The 24,597-nt window shown below is 45.2% G+C and overlaps 1 protein-coding gene and 2 long non-coding RNA genes across 5 annotated transcripts in view; 2 read left to right on the forward strand and 1 right to left on the reverse strand.

Annotated features, from left to right (window-relative positions):
- The window catches only part of rin1b (Ras and Rab interactor 1b), a 27,156-nt gene extending 13,720 nt beyond the window's left edge, over window positions 1-13,436 (reverse strand). Inside the window, exons 1-5 of one of the 2 annotated variants that reach the window (XM_086196612.1) lie at window positions 13,215-13,436; window positions 3,000-3,143; window positions 2,253-2,367; window positions 2,052-2,124; window positions 705-796 (exon numbers count right to left, since the gene is read on the reverse strand). In XM_086196612.1, coding sequence (XP_086052738.1) covers window positions 705-796; window positions 2,052-2,124; window positions 2,253-2,367; window positions 3,000-3,143 — 424 coding nt within the window. In that variant the 5' untranslated portion in view covers window positions 13,215-13,436. Of the gene's footprint in view, window positions 1-704; window positions 797-1,590; window positions 1,705-2,051; window positions 2,125-2,252; window positions 2,368-2,999; window positions 3,144-13,214 lie in introns of those variants that run through there. The other variant, XM_086196613.1, reaches the window with a different exon arrangement.
- LOC147238856 (uncharacterized) lies at window positions 1,653-4,506 on the forward strand. Its single transcript, XR_015111705.1, has 4 exons — window positions 1,653-1,898; window positions 2,466-2,522; window positions 3,008-3,123; window positions 4,344-4,506. It is a non-coding gene; the product is annotated as an uncharacterized LOC147238856 (long non-coding RNA).
- Window positions 11,843-23,597, forward strand: LOC147238857 (uncharacterized). Of its 2 annotated transcripts, none has more exons than XR_015111707.1 (3): window positions 11,843-11,947; window positions 22,979-23,101; window positions 23,510-23,597. It is a non-coding gene; the product is annotated as an uncharacterized LOC147238857 (long non-coding RNA). The 2 variants fall into 2 exon arrangements; XR_015111706.1 differs by lacking the exon at window positions 11,843-11,947 and adding an exon at window positions 22,673-22,754.
- The last annotated feature ends 1,000 nt before the right edge of the window (window positions 23,598-24,597 follow it).

Consider the following 24,597-nt stretch of genomic DNA (forward strand, 5'->3'; position numbering starts at 1 on the left):
TACACAAGTAAAAAGTATGAGTTCATAAGTACATGAGTAACTACAACTATGTTAAAAAGTTATTGGGGGCCCGGTGGAGCAGTGGTCCTCCCTGTGGCCCCCCAGCAAGAAGGTTGTGGGTGGAGCCCCGGCTGCAGCACGGGGTCTTTCTGGGTGAGTCTCCATGTTCTCCCTGTGTGGGTTCTCTCTGGTACTCCAGCTTCCTCCACAGTCCAAAGACATCAAGAGGGACCAGGTTAATCCAGACTCTAAATTGACCGTAGGCGTGGCTGGGAGAGCCAATGGTTGTCTGTCTCTATGTGCTGGCCCTGCCGTGGACTGGTTGTTTTAATTTGATTTTAATAATGTATGTACATGATTTCACGAGTACAATAGTATGCATTGATAATCATACAATTAACCACATGTACGTTTGTTAGTAGACAAGTTTATTCTGTGGGTAACTTAAAAGTTTAGAATAAATTTGTGCATATTTCTGTCAGCTCCTCCGGGAACATGTAGTGTTACATTTGTAGGAGTAATTTAGACTTACAGCAGAGGTCCATATCATATCTTACTACTACTTTTATTTATCTTTTCTTTATATGCTCAAAATAAAAAAGTTCAGTCATTCATGACCTGACTACAACACTTGGGTGGCAGTATTTTCTCTTTTCCTCTGCATTCTAAGATTTACATTTATTTTGAGGGGGGCACGATCGCACCTTGTCCCATGTGTGAGATGGTCTCCAGCTGCCGGTGACTCGTGGCTTTGGCGATGGCCTCTGGCAGCTGAAGAGGGAAAGGCAACACATCCCTGCAGACACAATAAACACACAAATCAACACAGGAGTGTGACTGTGAATATGACCTGTACAAGTAAACTAGTTTGGCTCAATACTGGGATGACTGCCGCCTTGGTGGACGGGCGAAGCAGGATTGAAGGAAGAATCCATGCAGTTTAGGTGCAGATTAGGCACAGGGCCACCTAGTGGCAGCAGGGAGTAGCATGTTCTCCCCCTGGTTATAGTTCTGGCCTCAGTTGGGACATGCTGTTGTACTCGTGAGTTGCATTGCTCCAGGTTCTTTTCTGGGTAAGTTTCTCAGATTCAGATTCACTTCATTGTCATTGTAACGAGTACAACGAAAGGTAAGGTGCAGGCTTTGCAGTGCAGAAGATATATAAATATGAAAACAATATAAAAAATCAATGAACAATATATAATACACAGACTTACAAGTCTGGGGAAAGGCATAAACATAGTTTACATGGTTTACTAAGGAATGTATATATTGTACATATCGAGGTGAATAGTAGTGGATGTTTTCCAGAGGCAGTGACAGTTGCGTGACATGGGTATACTGCACTTATTTTGTTGAGGAAGCATTTATGGCTCTGACAGCACATGGGAGGAAACTGTTTCTCAGTCTGTTTGTCCTGGTTTGAATGGCCGTCTGCCTGACGGCACTGGCTCAAACGGAGAATCCCTGTTTTAATTTTGAAATCCCTCGCGTGTCTCTGTGCTGTACTTCCTGTCTACGTTGCCTGCCTTGTTTGGCTGACGGGCATGTGACTTGTCTGCTAATTAGTTCCGCCCCACGTTCGCTCACCTGTTTCTTGTTGTGTCATTAGTAGTTTCGGGTTTCAGTTTGTCATCTTGTGTGCAGTCAGATCGTCTGCTCAGCATCGGGTGGTCCTGCCTGCCCGTTCCTCTTCCCTTTGTTTTCTACGTCGTTTTCTGTCAAGTAGCGTCTGGTTTTCTCTGCTTAGTTGCCATTTAATGCAGCATTAGCCTGCGTTTTCACTCAAAATGATTATCAGGTGTCACCTCCCTCTCCTTGGATGGACATACAAACTGTGATGAGGGTGAAGGTTCGCTGCTTGTGGGACCTGTGCATGAATGTTCACCTCAGTAGAGGTATGCACTGTCTGGTTTCTTCAATTTGCTACTTCCCGGCATTGTGTTGGTTATATGTTCACATTTTATGGCATTAATCCAGACCAAGATGTCAGAAAAGTCTTCTGGGATAGTTGTCCGCATACTTTTGATGGTATTACAGTAATGGATCACCTGCTGATACAGTAGAAGGCCACCAGTCGACACAAGTCAGGGAAGCTGAGTGCTGAGCTCTCCAAGGCGAAGGCTGGTGATGGAAGAGACAGAGTGATTGACAGCTTAGGCGGAGAGGTACATTAAGAGTATGAACACCACCACACCACCAATTGAGTGCAGGGAAAACGTGCGCCCTAATCGAGTTTGTTTGCTACTTACTGGAGTCCTCCTCACAGATGAAGAACTCCTTTATGGAGGAGGCACTCCTGTCAGCGTTGACTCTCAAACACAGCACCTTCCTCTGGCTGGAGCTGCATTTGCGAACCAAAAATGTCTGCAAACACCATGAAAAAAGAATAAAACAGAGGGATGTTTGCAAGGAGGTCATGTGATCAATGCCGTTGGTTTGTCGGTTTGTCTGTTTGTCTGCAGGAAGCTGAGGATGGATTTGGATCTGGATCCAGTTGGGACCCCGATGATGGCACATAGGTACGACCTCACTCCCTCTCGCCGAGAGTCTTTGTTCCTGAGATGACCTGATAAGATGGTACAGGAAGCTCATGTTTGCATATGAGCTGGAGCTGATTAGCTTAGCTTAGCCTAGCTAAACTGGGCTTGCTCGGTGTCTTGTAAATTGAACCCCCAATAAAACCATGAATTTTAGGGATTTGAAACAAGATACATCATTAGTGATGTTGGGAGATTTTTGCTTACCAAACTCTGAGCACACAGAGCCAGACTGTTTCTTCATGCTAAGCTAATCTACAATAATGTCCATGCTAAGCTAATGCAAGCTAATGTCCTCTCAGCTATAGCTCTGGACTAAACAGTGGGTACCAAATTGTTAAACTTTTTTTTTAGAATGACTCCAGTTAGGATGAACAAATTCACCTACTAATCATAAGTTTTGTCTGAAGTTGGCAAAATGTATTTTGTTTTTTTCAAAGTTGCTTTATTTGTCCTCACCCCGACAGGTTCTCTGAGCAGGATGTAGAGGGCGGAGTCCTGGTTGAGTGACAGCTGCAACCACACAGGATGTGTCAGCAGCAGACGATCCAGGACGCTGAAGGCTCTCGGAGAGCCTCGCTGGGTACTGCCAACCCCCTGCATCTGAAACACAGAGAATAACCCAAGAAATAAGTCACGAACTCTGCACTATGATAAACGCAACCCTTCCTGTTTGCACGTGACAAACATTTGTGAAAAATATATTAATGTATCAACTAGCAAATGAACTTGAATGGCCTGAATTTCGGAGCACCAGGAGACGGCAGCCTCTTAGGCCAAGAAAGGGCTGGTCTTTGGACCGTGGCGTTTGGTGTGAAATGCTACTTAAAAGTGTGCATCAATTGAACCGGGAGATGCGCGTCATTGCAGTGTGGTTGTACTGATGCCTGAGAACCTGGAAACACTGACTGCCACCTCCTCCCAGGCCTGCTACACCTCTGATGGCTTCAGTGGATTCCTGCTGTTCCCTTATAGAAACATAAAACATGCGCGCGCACCTTTACCTGCTTCTCCAACAGGAGGAGCTCCCACTTCTGAGTGGAAATGCGTTCCCTTCTGAAATGGCAACATTAAAGGGAACAACACGAGGCACACTGATTGGTTTGAGTGATGTCACGCCCGAAACACACCCATAAATAATTGGGTGTCCAGTGCCTCTTGGCACCGTGGTCCATGCGCTGATTCCGTGACCCCTAAATACCAATATGAAGCTAAACGCACCCCGAATGCACGGCAAACACATGACGCCAGCCTCCAACTGCCTCACAAATTGTGAAATTCTCATAAACGTCTTTTTGCCATCAAGTTTATTTTGGACAATTATGCAAAATCCAATGTTACATTTCTATTTGCTTTAGGTGGAAGGAACCCCTGGAGATGCTAACATCTGGAGTGGTTCTCTAGCATTGGCAAAAGCTGCTTTTAGGCCAATTTAATTAGCTTCCTCTAGCATCTTAAAACATCACGTGTCCTTTAGTTTCATATATTATTTACATATATTTGTTAGCGGTGTTAGCAAGACCTAGCTAGATTTAGCTAGCGAGTTCTTGGGCAGGTAAATTAGCTGGAAAATTAAGCCATCAAATGCTAAACTACAGACAAATGTGTGCTTCCATGTGTTGGTCAGACTTTGTGCGCCACTAAAACAAAAAACAAAAATAAAACAAAACATTTGTTATTTGAGGATAAATTCCTGAGACAGGTTTTTCACAAAATGAACATTCACATGCACTCCAAACAACAATCGGTTAGTGTTTTTATTCTCTCTCTCTCTCTCTCTCTCTCTCTCTCTCTCTCTCTCAGATTGGCTTGCTGCTGGATGTCACAGTGTGTGGGCCGCCGGCGAGCGCAGAAGCAGATGGTTGCCATGACGACCAGGGCCTACACATCCTACCAGGCATTCCCACTCAGTGAAACACCCTTTTGCTCTGACAGGTTGGAGATGCGCGTGCACACGTCGGCACACAGGTTCATACTGCAAGCACATGTGCGCACACACACACACACATACACTGGAGGCGACAGGCATCTGGCAATATTATAAATTTACTTTTTTAATGCTGTTTTAGCCGTTGCACTGGTTGGTTCCTGCATCTCATCGCCATAAACAAAGTTCATTTCCGATAACAGATGAGAGGCTCAGTAATCAGACCCGGATTCAGTGGAAGTGTGATGAGAAGCTGTATTCATTATTCACTTTTTTCCCTCCTAACCTGCCGCCACATTACATAACTCTCCTCTCAGGAAAACCAATCATGCGAGCATCAATCTGCACCATCAACAGTTAATCAAAGTTATATAATAACCATAATGGTGCAGGTAGGAAGAAGTGGTTCCTCCAACTGTGTTTTATAAGGCTTTTCCTCCAAACACGCACTTCACCTCACATAATCATCTGCAAACACTTGTGATCTCCAACTCTGCTGTGCGTGTGGCTCCGAGTGGGCTTGCAGAGTCGCAGCACCACACGTTCCGATGACCCGGCAAACCACACAAAAGCTTTAAGACAAGCAGAGAAGCAGAGAGCGAGACCCGAGCTAGCCATTTCCAGGTCTGCCTTACATAAATGCAACTCTGCCCACACACACACGCAGAGAGAGAGAGAGAGGGAGGGACAGAGAGAGAGAGAGAGAGAGTTATGCAATTCCCTCTGAGAAAGACAGAGAGAAAAGTTAAAAAATAATGAAAATGAAAAAGACTAAAAATTAAGCTGGAAATTACAACTTCAGTAGGCCCGAAGCGACACGGTTCAAGCTGCCAGACTGAAAACGTAATAAAGCAGAAGTGGAGCTAACAAGGTGTTTCTGCACCTGCAAGCAGCAGCGGCGGCAGCCTGGAGCCGTCTGATGGTGCTGAACGGACTGAACAAGACAGGAGATGAAGAGGAAGTTTGGGGAAAGACTTGACAGCAGGGGGAACGGGGGGAGGAGGGGAAGGAAGAGAGAGCGAGTGGAGGGAACCTGTTGAGAGTTCGAGAAAGAAAAATCCCCAGTTTGGTACAGAGACCTGGAGCGAAGACAGAAACAACAACAAGAGGCCACATGATAAACGTTGTTCCCACCGGTTCGTTATTTTGAGGCCAAATTATAAGACTTGTTCCCCAAACCTTATTCAAGTGTATGAAAAATTATTTTAATACCGTGATGGCAAATTAGTTGAGAAGTCATCATTAATATATTGTTCCCTGAACTTGAAGAATTTGTGCTCATATAACTTGTTCCCTCTACCTCGTTACTTTGAGGCCACAAGATAAAAGTTGTTCCCTCAGTTTAGTTATTTTAAGTCCAGAAGATACAACTTTCATCCCACCATTGATTTTTTTTTTTGGGCCAAATTGTAAAAGTTTGTTCCCAAAACCTCCTTAAATAGTGGGAACAGATTATTTCAGTAACGTGTGGCCACAAATTAAATCAGCTGAGGACAGAAGTCACATCAAGAATGTGCCCATAGAACTTGTTCCCTCTATCTAGTTATTCTGAGGCCATACATTACAACTTGTTCCCTCAACTTAGATATTTTAAGGCCACAAGATAGAACTTGTTCCCCAAATTCAGATATTTTGAAGCCACAAGGTATAAGTGCCTCAATTTAATGAATTTGTGGCCACATGATTTGACGACCAAAGTGTGGGAACAAATTATTATCTTGTGACCACATTTTTAAATAAATTTAGGAAACAAGTTATATCTTGTTCCCTAAATTTGAATAATAGGTAACCATAAAACTCCCTCAATTAAATTAATTTGTGGCAACATGATATAACTCGTTCCCACCAGTTAGTTATTTTGCAGCCTTGAGATATAAACTGTTCCCTCTGTTTGGTTTCAGTTGTTTCTTGAGACCACAAAATGTTCCCTCCTCTCCCTCTCGGTTGCTGCAGAACTCTGCAGTCCAACAGAGGAAACGTTCTGTTTTGACGACGTCAACCGTGTTGGTTTGCAGGCTCAACAGGTGACAGGACAGAGACGCGAACAGCCAGCGATGACGGAGTGAACGAGTGACTCAAACACTCAACACCGCAGTCGGATATTTTTAGCAACTCTGACTAAACACGGCAGGCTTGAACTCCTGCCTCTCGTCAGTTTATTACTTTCAGATTTGTTTCATCACCATCACTCATCAAAGTACGTGACAGATCTGACAATCAGAAGAACGTTCTCAGATGGCCTCGTAGGTGAAGGGGAGGCTAATGAAGGGTTAAACAGCGTAGGATGATTGACAGATGAGAAGCTCCCTCTGATACAGATGGACAACATCATGCTGCCCAGATCTCCTGACTGCCCCCCCCCCTCCCCAACAGGCTGCAGAGAAGCCCAGTGGCGCCCTCATGGGATCGATCATTTGTTTGAAGTATTTCTACATGTTTTGGATGTGGTGCCACCTCCAGAGGTTCTTTGATGACGCCTCTGTTGGGTTGTGTGGAAGAGAGCCAGGGGAGAGTGACGAGAATCGTCCAGAGTTGCAGGATGAAGCGATGGAGGAGGAATCAACTGTTTATGAGGCTGAGTTTTGCTGCCGTGTCCTGTCACTGATCGAACTTGAGCAACCTGCGTGGTGGTGGTGGTTTTTGTGGGATATCCGTCCACCCGCAAACCTGAAACCATGACAGTGCATGCAGGAAAAGGATCAACCTCGAGGTGCTCTGATTAAGGGGAATCTTTTTCCCGAAGGCATAAACTTCAGCTCAAGCTGGCAACTGGGTAAAAGTCTTAGCATTATTTATCCAGAGGAGGAATACAACACACAGATTTGTGTCACTCGCCACAGTAGTAGAAGTACTTTAGATTCTCTTTGGAATAACGCCTCACTTCTACGCAAGTAGACCTGAAGTAGTTATTTTAATCTAATGTACAAACTACGCTCCTTGCTAGTGGATAGAAATCATATCGAATTAGCCCAGACGCTAACTTTGTTTTTTTGTTCAACCTAGCCAGGCTGTTAGCTTGTTTCGCTAGCACGCTGTCTTTGGTGTTGTGTTAATCTTTGACAAGAACTGTGGTTCTCCCACAAATTCAAGGAAAATAGTACTGTAAAAAAAAAAATGACATCGAGTGCATAGGTTAGCATGTTAGCTTGGGAGGTGTAGCTTTCGCTAGAAGTAAGGCCAATAATCCAACATGTATTTGCCATTCACTGAGACACAGTCACTGTTCCGACACTGACTGAACTAAAGTCAAAATGACTGCTTAAATATCTCTATTCATCACAGTTGACAACAAGCAGTCTGGAAAGTCGCTCGTTAGCACCTGGGTGACCATGATGGTGGCTAAGTATAGCCAGCAGCCCATCGCTGTGCATGCGTAGGATGACTAATGGAACAACTTAATCGCAGTGGGCTATATAAGTGTCGACGGGGGCAACGGTGGGCACAGGGGCCTGATGACAGGTGTCCGTTGTGTTGCCTGCTGGGAAAAAAAAAAAAGCCATAGCAGTGGCACTTGAGGGCAGTGACAGGGAAGTGAGTGAGTGTGTGTCTGTCTATTTGTGTGTGTGTGAGAGAGAGAGAGAGAGAGAGAGAGACGTACAAAGCCATTAGTATGAGTCAGAAGCAATATTCAAGCTGTAGGAGAAGAGAGGGACTGTTGGCATAACTGTGAATATTCATAATTTTAGAATCAGTTAACTAGTGCTGTGATTCAGAGGGGCATTATCACAAACATTCCTGCCAGACCAGGTGTGTGTGTGTGTGTGTGTGTGTGTGTGTGTGTGTGTAAACCATCATTATGTCTTCATCTTGAAACCACCTGATACATCTTCCCTTTATTTGTCTCTGCGGTCGACATGTTGAACCAAACCAGCTCCAAGGGAGAATACTTTACAGAACCCATCAGGGGTGACAGGATTCGTTACTGAGTTCATGATATCTCATTTATGTAACATGACAATTTTAATAAGAGAGGATGAAATTGAGAAGCCTGAATTACTGTTTAGGGTGTTGTAGGTATTTGAAAATCACATTCACAGCCTTATTTCAGGCTTAAGTTCCATACAAAAATGAAATTAAAAGACAGTACAAAAAGGATGTGTGTGTGTGTGTGTGTGTGTGTGTGTGTGTACATGTCTTTGTCTAGCTGTGAAGACTGGGGCACATGAACATGGTCGTAGAGGCAGTACCCCCAAAATTCAATAGTGTCCTCTTCCTCTGACTGGCTGTCACATATCAAAATATCAAACATGGCTGCCTCACCATGGCAACACCATGAAACAAATACTAAATTCTTTAGTCACTCATTACCAATATCTTTAGGTGTTTCTGACTAAATCTGAGATGATCCGATCCGCCCACGAGGAGGAGGACATCGACATGTAGATTTCCTGTAGCCACCAGGTGGCGCTGTGACTACTCAGCCACAAATACGATGGGTTCTTCCTCGGCCCATTCTACCCCCCCCCCCCCCCCTTCAGCAAATTTGGTGAAAATGAGCCTAGTAGTTTTTGTGTAATCCTGCTAACAGGCCAACACAGAACCCTACACTTTCTCTCTCTATATGTCGATGACGTCATGTTATTTTCCACCGTCCTTTTGGGTGGAATTATTGTGGCCATTAGGTGTCGCCTGTCACCTCCATGTCAGTCTTGCTTTTTTGGGACCTATCTGGACATTTTTCTGGGGTAACACTCCAAGAAAATTTTTCTACACGCCTCCAGCGAGAACCAAGACACTGTCACTTGATACTGTCACGCTGCTGACAGACTCTTCCAGATTAGTTTTATGCAGAACTAAGTTTGAGTGTCACCCTCGAGGGCTCAGCCACATCTTTAGAAAAAGTCTCCAGCTGAGGTCTGGAATGCAAACCCAAATGTAGGGAACCGCGTTAAACTTCTTTCCTTCCTTTTCTGATCCGTGTTGACCCCTCGCTGGCTGACTCATCGCGTGACGAATGACACGAGGAGCTCCTCGTGCGATGCTATTATCCGTGAAGGACTCGTATGTCAGAGGTTTGTGATTGAGAAGGATCCCTCCAAACGGAATGTTCTGAAAGAACAAATTCTACAAAAACAGGAGCAGTGAAGGTTCTTTTCACAGTTCAAAAGCTTCTCTGATTTACTTCCTCGAACTCAGATGCGCTTTTCTTTCATGGAGTAAGGTTACAGTAACAAGCAACATAACGGCACACTTTTCACCGTTTTGGACTTTAAAAAGAACAAAATAAACTTTAAAATTAAGTTGCTTCAACTCCTTTTTTTCGTATCACTGAAAATGAATTTTCAAGCCTCAAATACTTTGTTTCAATAAATGCATGTTATATCACAATAGCAACAGAACTGCAAATCCGTTAAAAAAAATGAATACGCTTTTCAATATTGATGCCATCTGAATCAACTGCATTATCAGTGTGGGCCACAAGCATTCTAAGCATTAGTATCGACACAGATTTGGATAAATGTGTTTATAAATAAATTAATGTGAGGGGAAAAAGAGGAATTGGTTTTCTGTAATTAATTCATTAGAATTATTGAGTTATTTTTGCCGTGCTTAAGAAAAAAACAACAAAATTCAAGCTCATTTAAATGCCATGTGGTCTGATATCTCTCTCTTCAGGTTTTGGACCAAAAAGTAACAATTTGCTGCCAAATTTGGGTCAGAAATGAACTTCAGTTTTTTTTCTTAAATGTGCCTGTTAATGAACTTAAAAGGAGGCTCGTGAATCGGCTAAAAATATATCACCTTTTCACTTTCCAGAGTACAGATGACTTCAGGACAGCAAATTGATCGAATAAAAGTGTAGCATTCTGAATCACCACTCAAAGGGTATGATGCCAACAAGTACGACGACTAGCTGCAGTAGAAGTACAACATATGTACTGCACCGACAGCAGCTGCCTCAGCTGTTGACTGAACAAGTCCAAGTTCAGGGGAATTCACTGTCTTATTAGATTATTTTTGAAAATGAAATTACATTCATCTAGAAAAGTGTCGTTTTTCGGTGTATTTGTACAGCTTACAGGTTCTCCAACGTGCGGTCTCGACTGTCTTGTTGTCAACAAGTCCATCGCCTACAACTGAAATTTTGTTTCAAATCAATTAAAGAAAATGGAATTCAAATATTAAGTTGATGCAATGACCATCAGAATAATGCTTGCAACTTAGGTTGATTTCAAATCAAAAACGTTGAATCTTCATGTCTCAATCAATCATTGAATTAGGCGCTTTTGTTCTGAGGTAAAATTCCAACAAAAGCCTCTACAATGGGGCGCCTGGAGGCTCGTGCTGCTCTGATTCCAAGTCCTGACGGTGACCATGGAGGATCACTTTCATCCTTCATTTTCAGGTTGTGTTAGAGTGACCACAAGAGGACAAAAGCCTGCATTAATGCTGGAGTCTTTGAAGCAGACGAGGAGGGAGGTTGTCGACTCAGACCTCTTCCTTTTCAAGTTCTCCTCTATTATCTCTCCTCCACCGAAGCTTCCTGGAAGGGTCTCAGAACATGATCCTAACCCATGATCTTACGCAATACACCGGGCACATTTGATGAAATTTGGTGGCAAGATACAAAGATTCACTTTGGGAAGTGACCTGGATCAACCGGAGGATCCTGGAATCACGTGATTTAGCTGTTAGCTCCACAGATTCTGTATGCTGAGCTCTTGATCTTTGGTCCCGAAGGCTGTTTAGCTGACGAGGTAGAAAACTAATGAGCTGACTTTGATGACGCTACGGACGTATTCTGCATTCATGTACCCTCCGTGGCAGAGGGACACACTCGTAGTGTACTTGTGAGGGATCTAAAGAGTGCCGCGCTTGAGGAATGAGGCATTTTTGTAAGCTAACATGGAGGTTGGATTTTGGATGATTGCTGAAAATAAGATGGCAAATGACATTGTAAGAGATTTACGCATTTTATCAGTAAATATTCACTCATGAATGAATGATGCATCAATGGTACTTTCAGAAGCGCAAAGCTAAAGGGATGGATGACCCAACCAACTTGACTTTATCGCCACTATAAGCTCAACCGTTAGCACTGTTGTTAGCGACCACTGTTTTTAAGACACATTCAAAAAACTTATATTTTTATAGTATTTTAAGCAGTACCACAACATATCCAACAGTGATACTTCACCCTTAAAGTGTTTATTTTCCTTTCAAGTAAACACAGGGTGATTTCAACGGCCCACTCAGTGGAACACGCTCGCTCACGCTAGCTCACAGCAGCGTTCTTGTTAATCATTTTGTGTACACATCAAAGTGTTTGCTGATTGCAGAGCATACGACTAGAATGTGAAGGCATGGATTATTTTGGATGATGCACTTCAGAGTTTGTCAACAGACATTTTTGGGCAGGTTTGTTGCTAGCGGTGTTAGCTTCAAGCTAAATATGTGGCAGGTTGTTGATGCACCCTGGAGTCACAGAGGAGTAACGCAGGAGAGACAAAACATCTTTGGGAGCTCAGGACACCGATTTGTGAGTACCGAATGAAAAAAACACACACGTTGGATAAAGTGCGGCTTGGAGCTAGGTGTTAACCGCGCGTCACACTTAACCTAAAACCATCGGCTTGGAGACGAGGAACGCTAACTTGACTCATTACTGCGCTTCTCTTCATCTGCAGTTTCTGAACTTGTGAAAACATTTTTTGGCAGAGCTAAACGCACATTTTCACCAACGCCAACCAACAGTTTCTCTGCCAGATTTGTGAAATCGGTGTTTTGGGGTTTTTTTGCAAGAAATTTTCCTGAGCTGTTTGCTGTCGCACGGTAACACGTCTTGTTAGTGTGTGTGTGTGTGTGTGTGTGGGGGGGGGGGGGGGGGGGGGGGTTCCATGCACATACATGAGTCAGGTAAGATGCCTGTCTGGGCACCGCTATCCCATCACAGGGAAGGACAGACTGCTCAGCAGAGGACTGAACTCTGTCCAACAACTGAGCGTCATTCTTGGGCGCTCAGCGATCGCACTCCTCCTACACACCACAGGGTAGAGCGCAGCCCCCCTCACCCCCCCACCTCCCTCCCCACACATGCACATAAATACATATCAACATGTGGTCAATGTCACCTTTTGAATTACCATGTCACCTCGTGCTCAAGGGTCAGGCGTGAAGAAATCTGGGGGGGGGGCTAAAAAAAAAAACCCCCGCCACTTACAGTAATGAGCCTCTCAGAATTAACGAGCAAAACAACAGCAAGGAAGTGGGAACATCTCATCCACTCCCACGCAGCCAGGATGGCACTTGAGTTTTAAAGTTATGTAACAGTCCAATGGTGTGAGATTACGTTCCCTCTGGCCTCAGAGGAGAGACAAAAGATCAGGATACTCCGGAATTAAAAAAGTCTGAGTGGCTACTTGAACGTTGTGCGGCAACCGTTAGCTCGTAGGAAGCAGCTCGGCGGTGAACGCCTGGGGTGACGCCGCCGCAAACTTCCAGGCTCCTGTTGTCACACAAAATGACATTTAACACTAAAATAAATCAAAGTGCCATCAAATGCAGCTTGTGGTTTGGCTCAACTGGAACATTTTTTCCAGACGTCTCACCTCATTAGCGCACCTTCCTAATTGGAGCGCGCGAATCACCGGGCAGCATTGTTTACCGAGACGTCCCCTGCTGACCGGAAACGACGTTAAACAACAAACGCCAACGCGCTTTGAACTTGAGAATTCAAAAAGAAAGGAAAGGGGGAAAAAAAGAAAAGAGAGAAGAACTTCAAGAAAAGTGCGCCAAGACTAACTTACCTTGTATGCGTGAACAGGTGCCGCGCGGCGCTCGGGGTGACTGTGCGTGATGTGCGGGTTTTAATTAGGCGTCCTGGAGGGTCGGGAGCGTGCAGGAGCCGAGTCGGAGCACCATGCTGCGGGAGCTCGTCAGGAAGATGCGCGCAACACTGGTGACAACAAGGCGGAGGAGCGCATATTTAATTCTGACTGAGCATCTGAAGGGATGCAGAGTCACACACACACACACAGACATGGCGCGTGTGTGTATGTGTGTGGAACCCCCTCTCCACCCCACCCCACTCCGCACAGCCGCCTCCCTGACACACACACACACACACACACACACACACACACACACACACACACACACACACACACACACAGATATTCTCTCTCTCTCTCTGTCTTTCTCTCTCTCTCTTTTGTTGGATTCTTTATTGTATTTTATTGTGTTGTCACGTTTCTTACCTAAAGCTGCCTTCAACTTTTGTCAAAGCCACCACCTTTTATGTATTTTTTAAAATTATTTGAATATTTTTTTGATTTTATTGTTTTACATGGAACGATTCAATCAGGAACGGATGAGGCTTTGATCATAAATCAGAAATATCACGAATCTATCATCACGCCACCGGAAGTGGACTTTGACGCACAAGTGAGCTATTTCGGGACCCTGCCGCGTCCGTCGTTTGTCCTCATACAGGTGATGAGTTGTAGTTTCCAGGCTGTCCACTGGATGGCGCCACAGGCCGCATTTAGCCGCACCCGCAGGGGTGGAGGAGCTGGAGCTGTCGACTCTGAGTACTTGATTCCCTCCAGATCTGCTGCTCCATTGTTTTTCCTGCATCAGAAATGTCCTCATGTGTGGGACTCGACTTCCCTCGACTAATCTCTCATCCATCTTCCCCCTCCTGTTGAGGGTGGTGGGGGTGGAGCCTATCCCAGCAGCCTTCCCCCTGGACAGGTCACCAGTCCATGGCAGGGCCAACACATAGAGACAGACAACCATTGGCTCTCCCAGCCACGCCTACGGTCAATTTAGAGTCTGGATTAACCTGGTCCCTCTTGATGTCTTTGGACTGTGGAGGAAGCTGGAGTACCAGAGAGAACCCAGCAGGAACAGGGAGAACATGGAGACTCACACAGAAAGACCCCGTGCTCCAGCCGGGGCTCCACCCACAACCTTCTTGCTGGGGGCCACAGTGCTGACCACTGCTCCACCCACAACCTTCTTGCTGGGGGGCCACAGTGCTGACCGCTGCTCCACCGGGCCGGCCCGTTACCTCATCTTATCTCATCTCAATAATTAAACATTCTGATTCCATGGCCTCACCCGGGTCATGTGACCCGTTCTCCTTCCTGCGGCCTTGTCTTCTGTTACATTTCAAGTCTGATGAATTTTTCAGAAGCGCCACAAGTCACTGGTCCAATGTTGTATCTTCTCGTATGAGCGGTTCAGGCCATGAGCTCAGCCTGACACAAACCTGCTTGTTGTGTTTTTACAAAGAAGTTGGATTTATTTACTGATTTGTCAAGGAAGTCATGGTTCTTTGCAATAAACACGTTCTATTTTTGATATTTTCCCAAAGATTTCCAGACACAACGTGGATTTGATGTTGCAGGGCTGCCATGATCAGTGTTTTATCTGGAAGTATGATCATGACCTGCGTGAGAACATTCTGTTTTCAATTCTAGGTGGACCTTGCAGTGACGAAAAAGTCCTCTCTCGTAGGATGGTTTCAGTGGTGAAGTTGTTTGTTTCAGAAAGTGATTTAAAAATACACATTTTCATGTATTTTGGGGAAAATATGATGTTTATGACAAATGTGGGCCATTTTTAGACGGATGTGACAGTTTCAGCCACGTATTTTTCTAATAACTCAAAACAGAAGCGGGACGGCGTAGGCGTGCTGTGGTTCACCGTCGGCTGTTAACGGGTTTCAGCCCTGATTCACAGCTCCTCAGCCTCCTTTTCTGCCCGCTGCCAGTGGTTGGTGGTCCGCCAGCTCCAGATGTTGTGTGCTGTCTGGCAGGGGATCATGATTCTCTGGGCCTCTGCCAAAGAATCTTAGGGCCGCATTCATTAATCGGCGCACTCTTTAATCTAATTAGCTTTGTGATGACGAGTGTAATTGTGAGATCCTGTCAGTTTGAAAATCCTGACAATGACACTTACAGAACGCTGGCTGACACGAGCCGCTGACTGAGTTCACACTCCCAGCATTTTCCTGTATAATTTCAGTGGAGGCGGCGTTTGGAGAAACTGATTCACCCCTAAACACGCAGTTATTGGTTGGTTGGTTGTTATTCTTTGCTGGTCTACTCCGTCAAGTGTTCAGACGCACCGGTGGAAGTGTTCCAGATACTTGTGGGTCCTTTTATACACCCCCCCCCCCAAGTTCAGTAAAGTAAATAAATCAGTTTGTAGCGACCAAGACAACTCGACGTTGTATTTTTTGTCCACTTATCTGCATTAATTCAAATGCTTTAAGAAAAATGTGTGATTTATATTCAAGCTAACAGTGCGTTGTGTTGAGTCGTCTTCAGCCATCAAGCTAACAAGTGTGCTAAGACGCGTTTATGTTCATATTTCATTGTTTTATTGTTGGAAAAGCTCAGTTCTTCTTTGCGTGACTGTTTTGACACTGAATAATAGCGGCAGGCTAACATCAAAATCTGCAGTGAGCTGCCAAAAAAGTAACTTTGTCAGTAACTCATAATCAAACGCATTATTTTTAAACTTCAGTAACTCAGTTATAGTTACGAAACGATCCGTTTATTCGTTTATTTTACGTTATTTTACTGTCTCGGCTGAGCCACTGTGTTTACTTCCTGTGTCGGGGGGGCTTGGGGGAAGTGCAAGAGACAGGAGGAGCGTGAGCTGCGCTGTGGGGGCGTGTTTGTTCACAACAGCAAGAACGTGCAAGACATCATGGCGGAACCTAGGGCGAGTTTCTTCAGGTGGAAGTACGCTCACATCAACGCTCGTGAGGACAAAACTTCAAGGATAAAACAGGAAATACCAAAAGTGCAGCCCTCAAAACAGAAACAGCTCCTGTGACACCGAGAACTTCATGACCAACATGACCTCTGGACTGGAAATTTTGAATTCATGCATTTAAAAATTTGCATGTCTCACAATTCAATAAACAATCTCTGAGCGGGAGCGTGTCACTGCGAGGTCAGGGTTGTTTCTTTCATTGTCCTATTGTCTCCAGCTCATCAGACGTGACTCGCAGCCTTTCTCCCCTGGACGGTTGCCATGTTAGGACGGCTTCCCTTCTCCAGCATCTTCCACTTGCCAGATCACTCTGGGCTGGTTCTTCTGTGCACTGAGTGGAAAAACCACTGGTGTGGCAACACTCTGACTCTAATAGCACTGAGCTAATGTTAATTAATTGGAACACACACACACATCTCTTTCCTTTCTGCCCTCTTGCTCTCCCTCTCTTTTTCTTTCTTTCTCGCTCTCTCTCTCTCTCTCTCTCTCACACACACACACACACACACCTCTTTCCTTTCTGCCCTCTTGCTCTCCCTCTCTTTTTCTTTCTTTCTCGCTCTCTCTCTCTCTCTCTCTCTCTCACACACACACACACACACACACACACTCATGCCGCCTACAGGCCTTCAGAGTGTGAACTAAAATGGAAGTGATGTGTTGTGGTCTGGATGATGCGCAAAGCAACTCTGAGTCACCCAGAGAGAAACAGACACGGACAGTGTTCATGTGAGATCCTGTGTGCGTGCGTGTGTGTGTGTGTGTGTTCTCATGTTACACTCATGTCAGATAAGAGTGTGAGTGTAGGGTCTCTGTGTCGTTTTGTGTGTGTGTGTGTGTGTGTGTGTGTGTGTGCGTGTGTGAATTGTCAGACCTCTCAATACCTCTTTGGGGGGTGTCACAATAGTAGTAGACTATTGATGTTAAAGGTACCATGTGTAGGATTTCTTCAGCAGTTACGCAGTATTTTGAGATATTAAGTGATTATTTGGAGATGAGCAATATGCAGCGACACTGAGTGACTGTTCTTAAAACTTTTATTTTGATATACTAAGTCTCCATTTTGAGGTACTAAGTCAGTGTTTTGTGAGCCTCGGTCTGTATTTTGAGATATTAACTCATTTTTTAAGATATTGGATGATACTTAAGTGATATTTAATCACTATTCTGAAAGAATTACCATTGTTTTGAGCTACTAAGTCACTAATCTGTGAAAGTGTAGCTCTTTTGAGGGGGACAGGTCAAGTCTCTCTTTTGTGCCAGCAGGTCATTATTTGGAGGTACTGAGTAATATTTTGAGCTACTATTTCAGTATTCTGAAATTGTGTACCATTATTTCTGTCGGTCTAAGTTGCTATTTTGAGATACCACCTCACTACTCTGTTAAACGAACTGACATTATTTTGATATACTAGGATACTATTTTGAGATAATCCTTGTTCTGAAATATTGAGTGGCATTTGAGATATTTAAGTCAGTATTCTGGAAATATTGAACTTTGGTTTCAGTACTACTTTGAGATACTACATTTTTATTTTGAGATAAAGCAATGTTTTCACGCACTCAGTCGTTATTCTGTTTTATATCATTTTGAGACACGATCTTAAGAGATATTAAGCGACTACGTCCATCTGCTTCACCACTGTTTTCCACGTTCAGTGGACGGTGTATCTATCAAACATGGACAGAAGGAGAACCTGTTAGGACGGGAACCAGGTGAACTGCCTGATCAGAGCTCAGCTACTGGAACTGACGCTTGATAAAAATCCTCTGACACCCGACATCTGTTGGAGACGCCGCGCCGGCTGACGTCTTCTGATCTCCTGCAGCAGCCGTCTAGCACCTCAGAGAGTTTCAGAGGTGAAATCACAACAATACCTGGAAACCTGCGGAGGAGGTGTCGGAATTCAGGTGATTCAGACGCGGCGTCCGTTCGCGGGACTGAATGCACCTTCTCCGATCAGCTCTTACTGGCGTTTCGTAAGGCTGCTGCTGCCAACGCCATCGGGTCATCTTGAAACACCTTCCAGGAGGAGAAAATGTGTGAAAGTGTTGAGGAGGAGAAGGTGTAGCGAGGAACGTGTAAAGTGAGGGATGACGAGCGTGGACGGATGACACCTCAACGGCGGACGAAAACCAAACTCTCGGGACGACTGAGTTGTCACTTCCCCGGACAGCAGCGCATGGATCTGAACTCTCATCCTACCCCAGGTGCTCTGTCTTAAATCCAGCCAGTAGACAACAAAGGTCTGACCCAGTGAGTCCAGTTACTACAGGTTCCTGTTGTATGGTGAGATATCAAACATGGCCGCCTCCTCGCCACGGTTAAACCAAACCTCTTCTTAGTAACCCCTCTCCAAGACCTGAAGCTGGTTCTTACCAAACCAAAGGAGGAACTGGTCGCTCCACTAGGAGCAGGACATCAGCATGTAGAAAATAAACAAACTTCCTGTTGTCTCCAGGCGGCGCTGTGACTCATCTGGTCCAAACTTAAATGGATTCTCTCGGCTCAGGCTCCGCCCCTAATTTAATAATCACAGGCTACATGCCAACGGCATTTCCTATCGACCTCCAACTCCATGCTGTTCACCGAAATCGCGCGCCCACGTCCGGTGAGAGCTTTCGCAGCAATTTGTGACACATACGACCTCCCCGAGGCACCTCTGACGTGGAAGGCGTGGATGTGTGTCACTCCTCTGACTTGTTCAACTCTGTAGCATGTAAACAGGAACGTGAGTGAAAAACGCCTTAAACACAACATCCTCTAATTTAGAATAAAGTCAAGAGCCCAACTATTGTTACCCACGTAAACAATGTGAGCTGCGGCAGCACAGCCGGGGATGCAACAACGCAACTGAGGCAGGAAATGAAGCGCAGTGCCACTTTTCAGCTGTGTTGTGTCAGAGTTGTTAAATGCAAATGTCGCCTGGGTTCCTTGTGTTTGTCTTTTTTGGGTGTGGACATTTCCACGGCGTGAAAACGTCCAGGGTTCTAGGTTCCTCTGATTCCTCTGGTTATGGTTCCTCTGACGAGCGCTGCAGCAGGAATCAGCTGCTCGGGACTGGGGTTCAGTTTGGAGCTGACAAAGTGACTGTCGCCGTTGCAACTGAGACTGTTGAAGGTCTGAGGGTGGGTCATTCTGTCGTGTTCACGGGGAGAAGGCGGGGGGCAGCAGGTCCGAGGAGCCCTGGTGGTCTAAAGATCTGAGAACAATGGATATTCAAGTTCAGTGCCGGCAAGGACAGCTGTGATCATGGGGCGCACACACACACACACACACACACACACTCACACTCACACACACACACACACACACACACACACACACACACACACACACACTTATGCTCACGCTTTCAATCTACATTCAAAGACGGGGTCTTCAGAGAGAGACAATTGAAGCACATGCATTTGGACTTGTAATGAGGGCACAGCCCATCAATTAAGGAGGACTCTGTGTGTGTGTGTGTGTGTGTGTGTGTGTGTGTGTGTGTGTGTGGGCAGGCGTGCGTATGTGTGTATATGGACCGCTAGTCCCGGCAGGGGACAGAGATGGAACCCAGAGGAGGGGAACCGACCCCATTCAGAGCTGGTAATCCAATTCTAAAAGCTGTCTTTCAGAGGAGGAGTGTGTGTGTGTGTGTGTGTGTGTGTGTGTGTGTGTGTGTGTGTGTGTGTGTGTGCTGTGGTGGGTTGGGGGTAAGAGTACTTCTTTAATGTAAATGCAAGGCAGGGGAGGGGTCAGATTACTCCCCTCTGCCTGTAACCGTTCATTTGTTTTTTAAATCTATGACTCCCGTTCTCGGGGGGCCACGGAGGACGTTTTAGTCCACTACTTGCACCCCCCACCCCCCGACTCACTCAAGTCTCTGTCCTTTGGTTCGATAACCAAATAAATGAGTGCTTTCTTCTGAGGCTCAGGTTTCACGTGTTTCTCCTGAACACGACGGAGAAAAAGGACTCAAAGAGAAGAGAGAGTGTCAAGAAACATGGAATGAGTGACGTCATTTTATCTGACAAATCGGTCGCCCTCGTTTGTTAAAGGAACAGTGACAGACAGACACTGCGTATATGGAGGTGGAGGGAGCACAGGATTGATATGTGGCAGGATTCGTATCAGAGGCTCCTGAGAGGTGGAGGTGGGTTTGTTTTGTGGCTTCGTGGCTGTTTTTTTTATGCCTGAACGTTTCCTGAATGGAGTGACGGCTTCTCGTTGGAGAGGCAATGTCCTTACGTGTTCTTCAATCCGACGAGCTCACAAGGCGGGTTGTTAACTTTGACTGCTGCCTGGCAGGTTGTGGACCAACAGATCCATCTGATCTGTTTCAGGGCTGAACGTGGCCGCTTGCTGCAGCTGCAAGGAACAGGAGAGGAACAGCGAGCATGGACGAGCTTTTGTTCATATCAAATATTTGTCATAAGCACCTTTTCTGCTTTCGGAACATTTTCTGGGCTGTGTTGTGACCTTAATGGAGTGGATCTGGAAATGATTTTCAGCCGGCACAGATGCCTGAAAGGCCCCTCTTTCTACCGAGCATAACCCCACCCAAGAACTCATCGCATTGCTGAGTTTCCTCAGTTTATGCCTTTACCTGGACACACTTTCATCTGGGCCCCATCTGTGCTCGTGGATCCATTCTGCAATCCAGTAATGCTGGATTGCACCAGATCTTCATACAAAGAGATCCATTGGCCATTGGTTGAGGGAATCTGTCCAACTGGGAAAGAAAGACAAATTCTGAATGAATTTGACATTTTGAGATTAAAATCGCCCTTTTAACAGCGATAAAACATCGCATGCGACCGCCTCTATAAAATGACCTGCATACTGATGAATGAGTGACATTGTACTTCAGAATCGCTTTCGTAAGAGAGAAATTCTTTCTTTTCAGCTCATAAACGGAGCGTAGCTGTCACTGTCCTTACGGTACTCCCTGCCCCGCAGGAGGTCACTTTCTTCTCCATATTTCGTCTTTCTTCTCGAAATGCAAAATGATGAAAAAAAGAAAAAGTCCTCCTCTGATTTCTACTTTTTTCTCAAAGGCCACTATGGAAGAAAAATCTTCCAAATTTGGACTTTATTCTTGACATTTTGTCTTTATTCTCTTGGCGCACAATGAAAGAAAAGTCTTCCTCGTCTCATGTTTTCCCTCTTCCCTGCCCCTGCTGCTCCCTCTTATTCTGACCAGAGTGAAACATAACCAAAAAAAAAGTATAACTCAAAAGTGGTACATATATATTGTCAGAGGATTTCTAGAAAAAGAAAGAGGGAAAGATGATGCAATTGCACTTTGATCTCTGATTGGTTGTGTCGTCCTCGCCGGGTTCCCTTTCACCAACATCATGGTTGTTTTTTTTTAACATTTTCAAGCTTCTTTTGCAATAGAAGTGAAACTTGCTGGAGGACTGACGAGAGATTCAGAATACAGTGAGCACGGGTGTGACAAAAATAATGAGAAAACACAAATTTGTGTGAGCGAGAGAAGAAGCGGTGGGTTTAAGGGGGCTGAGGGATCCCCCCCTGTAGGCCCGCAGGTCTCCTCAGGCTGATGGGAGAATGGTGCTGCAACACAGCGGCCATTATTTCCTTTGTGCCTCTCGAAACCAGCGATGCTGCTCTGCCTGAGTAATGAGTGACATCAACGGCTTGGAGAGAAAAGACACACTCATATAAAAATGTATACTAAACCTCACTGGGAGAGACAAATGCCCTGAGAAACCCATATAACAAGCCTCACCTCCCACCACTTCACACTCCCCTAAATGGCTAAATATTTGCATATGCTGCAGCTCCAATTCTCCTCCTGTCTTCCTCCGGTGCTCTTTTATCTGAGGTCGAAGACAGGTCCCTGTGTGGTTTAGCAGAAGTGAGACAGGTCCTGTCATCCCTCACACTGTTGCTGTACCGCTCTCATTACAGCATTAGAACAAAAAAGAGCATCAAGCTCAGGTCTTGCGTGAGGCCGTGGGCATACAGTAATAAGAGTAAAACCGGCTTGAACATATGTGGGGGAATACGGAGGAGTGATGCAACCTCACGGAGGCTAACAGAAACTGTTCCCAGAATGTTGGTGAATGGAGAGTAACTCCCAGGGAGGGAATACAGCCCATGAGAATGAGAATATAAATGTCCTATCGTCAACATCTCTTCACAAATCCTCATCCCAACCACCAAAATTAGGACTTCCAGAACATGATCCGTACCCTCTCTGGTGGCCTCATACCTCGCTTCCACATACATACCTGTGCTGTTGATCATTTGGTTTACAACACGCCCCTGCAAGGTGCCAGAAATGGCCGCTGATTCCGGGGTGGAAGCTGTGTTTTTCAACATGTGTCTCACCTGAGGTGACAACAGAGAGTTATTTAGCTCAGTCGTAGCCCGTTAGCTTGTTTTTGCTAGTACACTGTCCACCAAAATCAGCAACACGATTGAATGTTTTTCAATGTTCTTCGGGCAGATAATGAACCAAAAAGTAGATGGAAGGAGCTTCGAAGCAGGTTCCTACCCGAATGAGCTGATTAACAGGGTTGACATCCACGTGGACAACTGAAGCGTAATATTTCTCTTAAATCAAACATGCTCACATTTTTCAGAACTAACAGCTGTTACATACAAAATAGGTTCTCTTGAACATAGATGGTTCCCTTCGGTCCACACATTCCTCTTTCAACCGTTTCACCTGTATTTTTTGCCTTTGGCCACATGTTTGTTCTGGGGATTATCACGTGCTTCCTCCGTCACATGAGGAGTCATTGGCCTCATCTTTTACCTTTCCAGAGAAGAATTACACCGGGGACGTGGCACATGGAAAGATCACTCTCTTCCCCCAACCCACTACAGGCACTCAGACCAACCAGAGGATGTCTGAACAGATGCCCAACCGAGTTAGAGGCAGCAGAGGTAACGACCCAGCACCCCCAGGTATGCAGCGTGATAGGGCGCCATGCAACCTGACTCAAGGCAGAGAAATGGCCTACAACAGTCAATAGTTTGATCCATATCACAGACAACTCCTGAATTAGACTGTTATCGTACAAATAAGACATCATTTATTAAATCAAAACAGCAGCAGCATTCTTTTATTCCACTTTCCTTTGGTACATTTAATACTTTGCGTCGAACCGCTCCTTGGTGGTTTGTTGACTGAAACCTCTAAAGCGGAGTAGAGAAAAGAAAAAAAAAATCTCTTTCCAAACACAGTCTGCGGCATTTCTTATGCCCTTTGTAGCTCTGCACACCTACACACTGCTGCCTTCACAACTGTGGTCTTTGCTTCGCTTGATGTTGGGAGCTAATGAATGTTTACAGGAGGGGTCTCCAGCAGCAGCCAGTAATGAAGGCAGGAAGCAGGCAGCTCCCTCAACGGAGTCAGACGAACGAATATGCAGCCAGGCAAGGATGATAACACAAGAAACTCAAGCATATGAAATAGATGTACATTTCATACATAGGTGAAGTATGTGCACTGCATACAGTATTTATGTATCTTCACACATACACATAAATAAAGAAACAGTACGGCTCAGTTTCATTAAAATGCAAACGCATTTCTTCTGGAGGTTGCCCACACGCCCGTGTTTGTCCAAGTTGTCTCGACTTAGAGAGAAGAGACACAGGTTCCCCGCGAGGTTTTCCCTCGGATGTAGAAATGTGCTTCACTGTGTGGTGGACAAAGTGTTTGTTTTATTTTAGATCATAGCTCCTGAGTGGGCGCTGGGTAAGAGAGCGGTGCAGTGGTGCGGAGATAAGGCGTGCTTTGAACTGTAGGCATGGGAGTCTTGGCAAGCAGCGGGGTCATAGGTGGCGGGTCTAGGTCTACTGTTGATTCAGCGGCTGCTGGAGGAGGATGGCAAAGGTTGCATATGCGTTTTATGTGTATTTATAAATGTCTGCGTTCTGGAAGCGAGTGAATGTTTCCTTTCATCTATAGGTTTTAGAAAGAGTTCACCTTGACTTGGTGGAAAAGCATGCAGTACAAGAAAGGTGTGATAACACGGGGTGTACCAGCTGTGCAGCAGTCATTTGTGTTGCATCCTGTCATGAAGTGGTTATATCCTGTTTCCTATGTCTCTAGAAGGTCAAGCCGGATAGAAATATGCGTTAGTTGTTACTGATCCAGATTCTACCGGGCATCATGCCCAAGGGCACCACAGAATTTGTACATACTGGTTCCTCTCCACTCTCTCAAGTTGGGAAGCTGAGCAATTTGACTTCCTCAGTCATTGTGTTTCCATTTCATCGTAAAACCAAATTTCGAGTCAACTGTGAATATGTTGCAAAGAAGGAAATGGCATGGTGGTTTTGCACTGACCGCTCTGCATGGCAAATGAAATTGGTCAGAAGATACACGGCTTCAATGGTCGAGTACGAAAAGAGGAGCCAACTGTACACAAACA

The sequence above is a fragment of the Aulostomus chinensis genome, chromosome 24 (genome assembly GCF_037954235.1).
Source record: "Aulostomus chinensis isolate RoL2024-O1b breed Wild chromosome 24, RoL_Achi_v1.0, whole genome shotgun sequence".
Taxonomy (NCBI): Eukaryota; Metazoa; Chordata; class Actinopteri; order Syngnathiformes; family Aulostomidae; genus Aulostomus; species Aulostomus chinensis.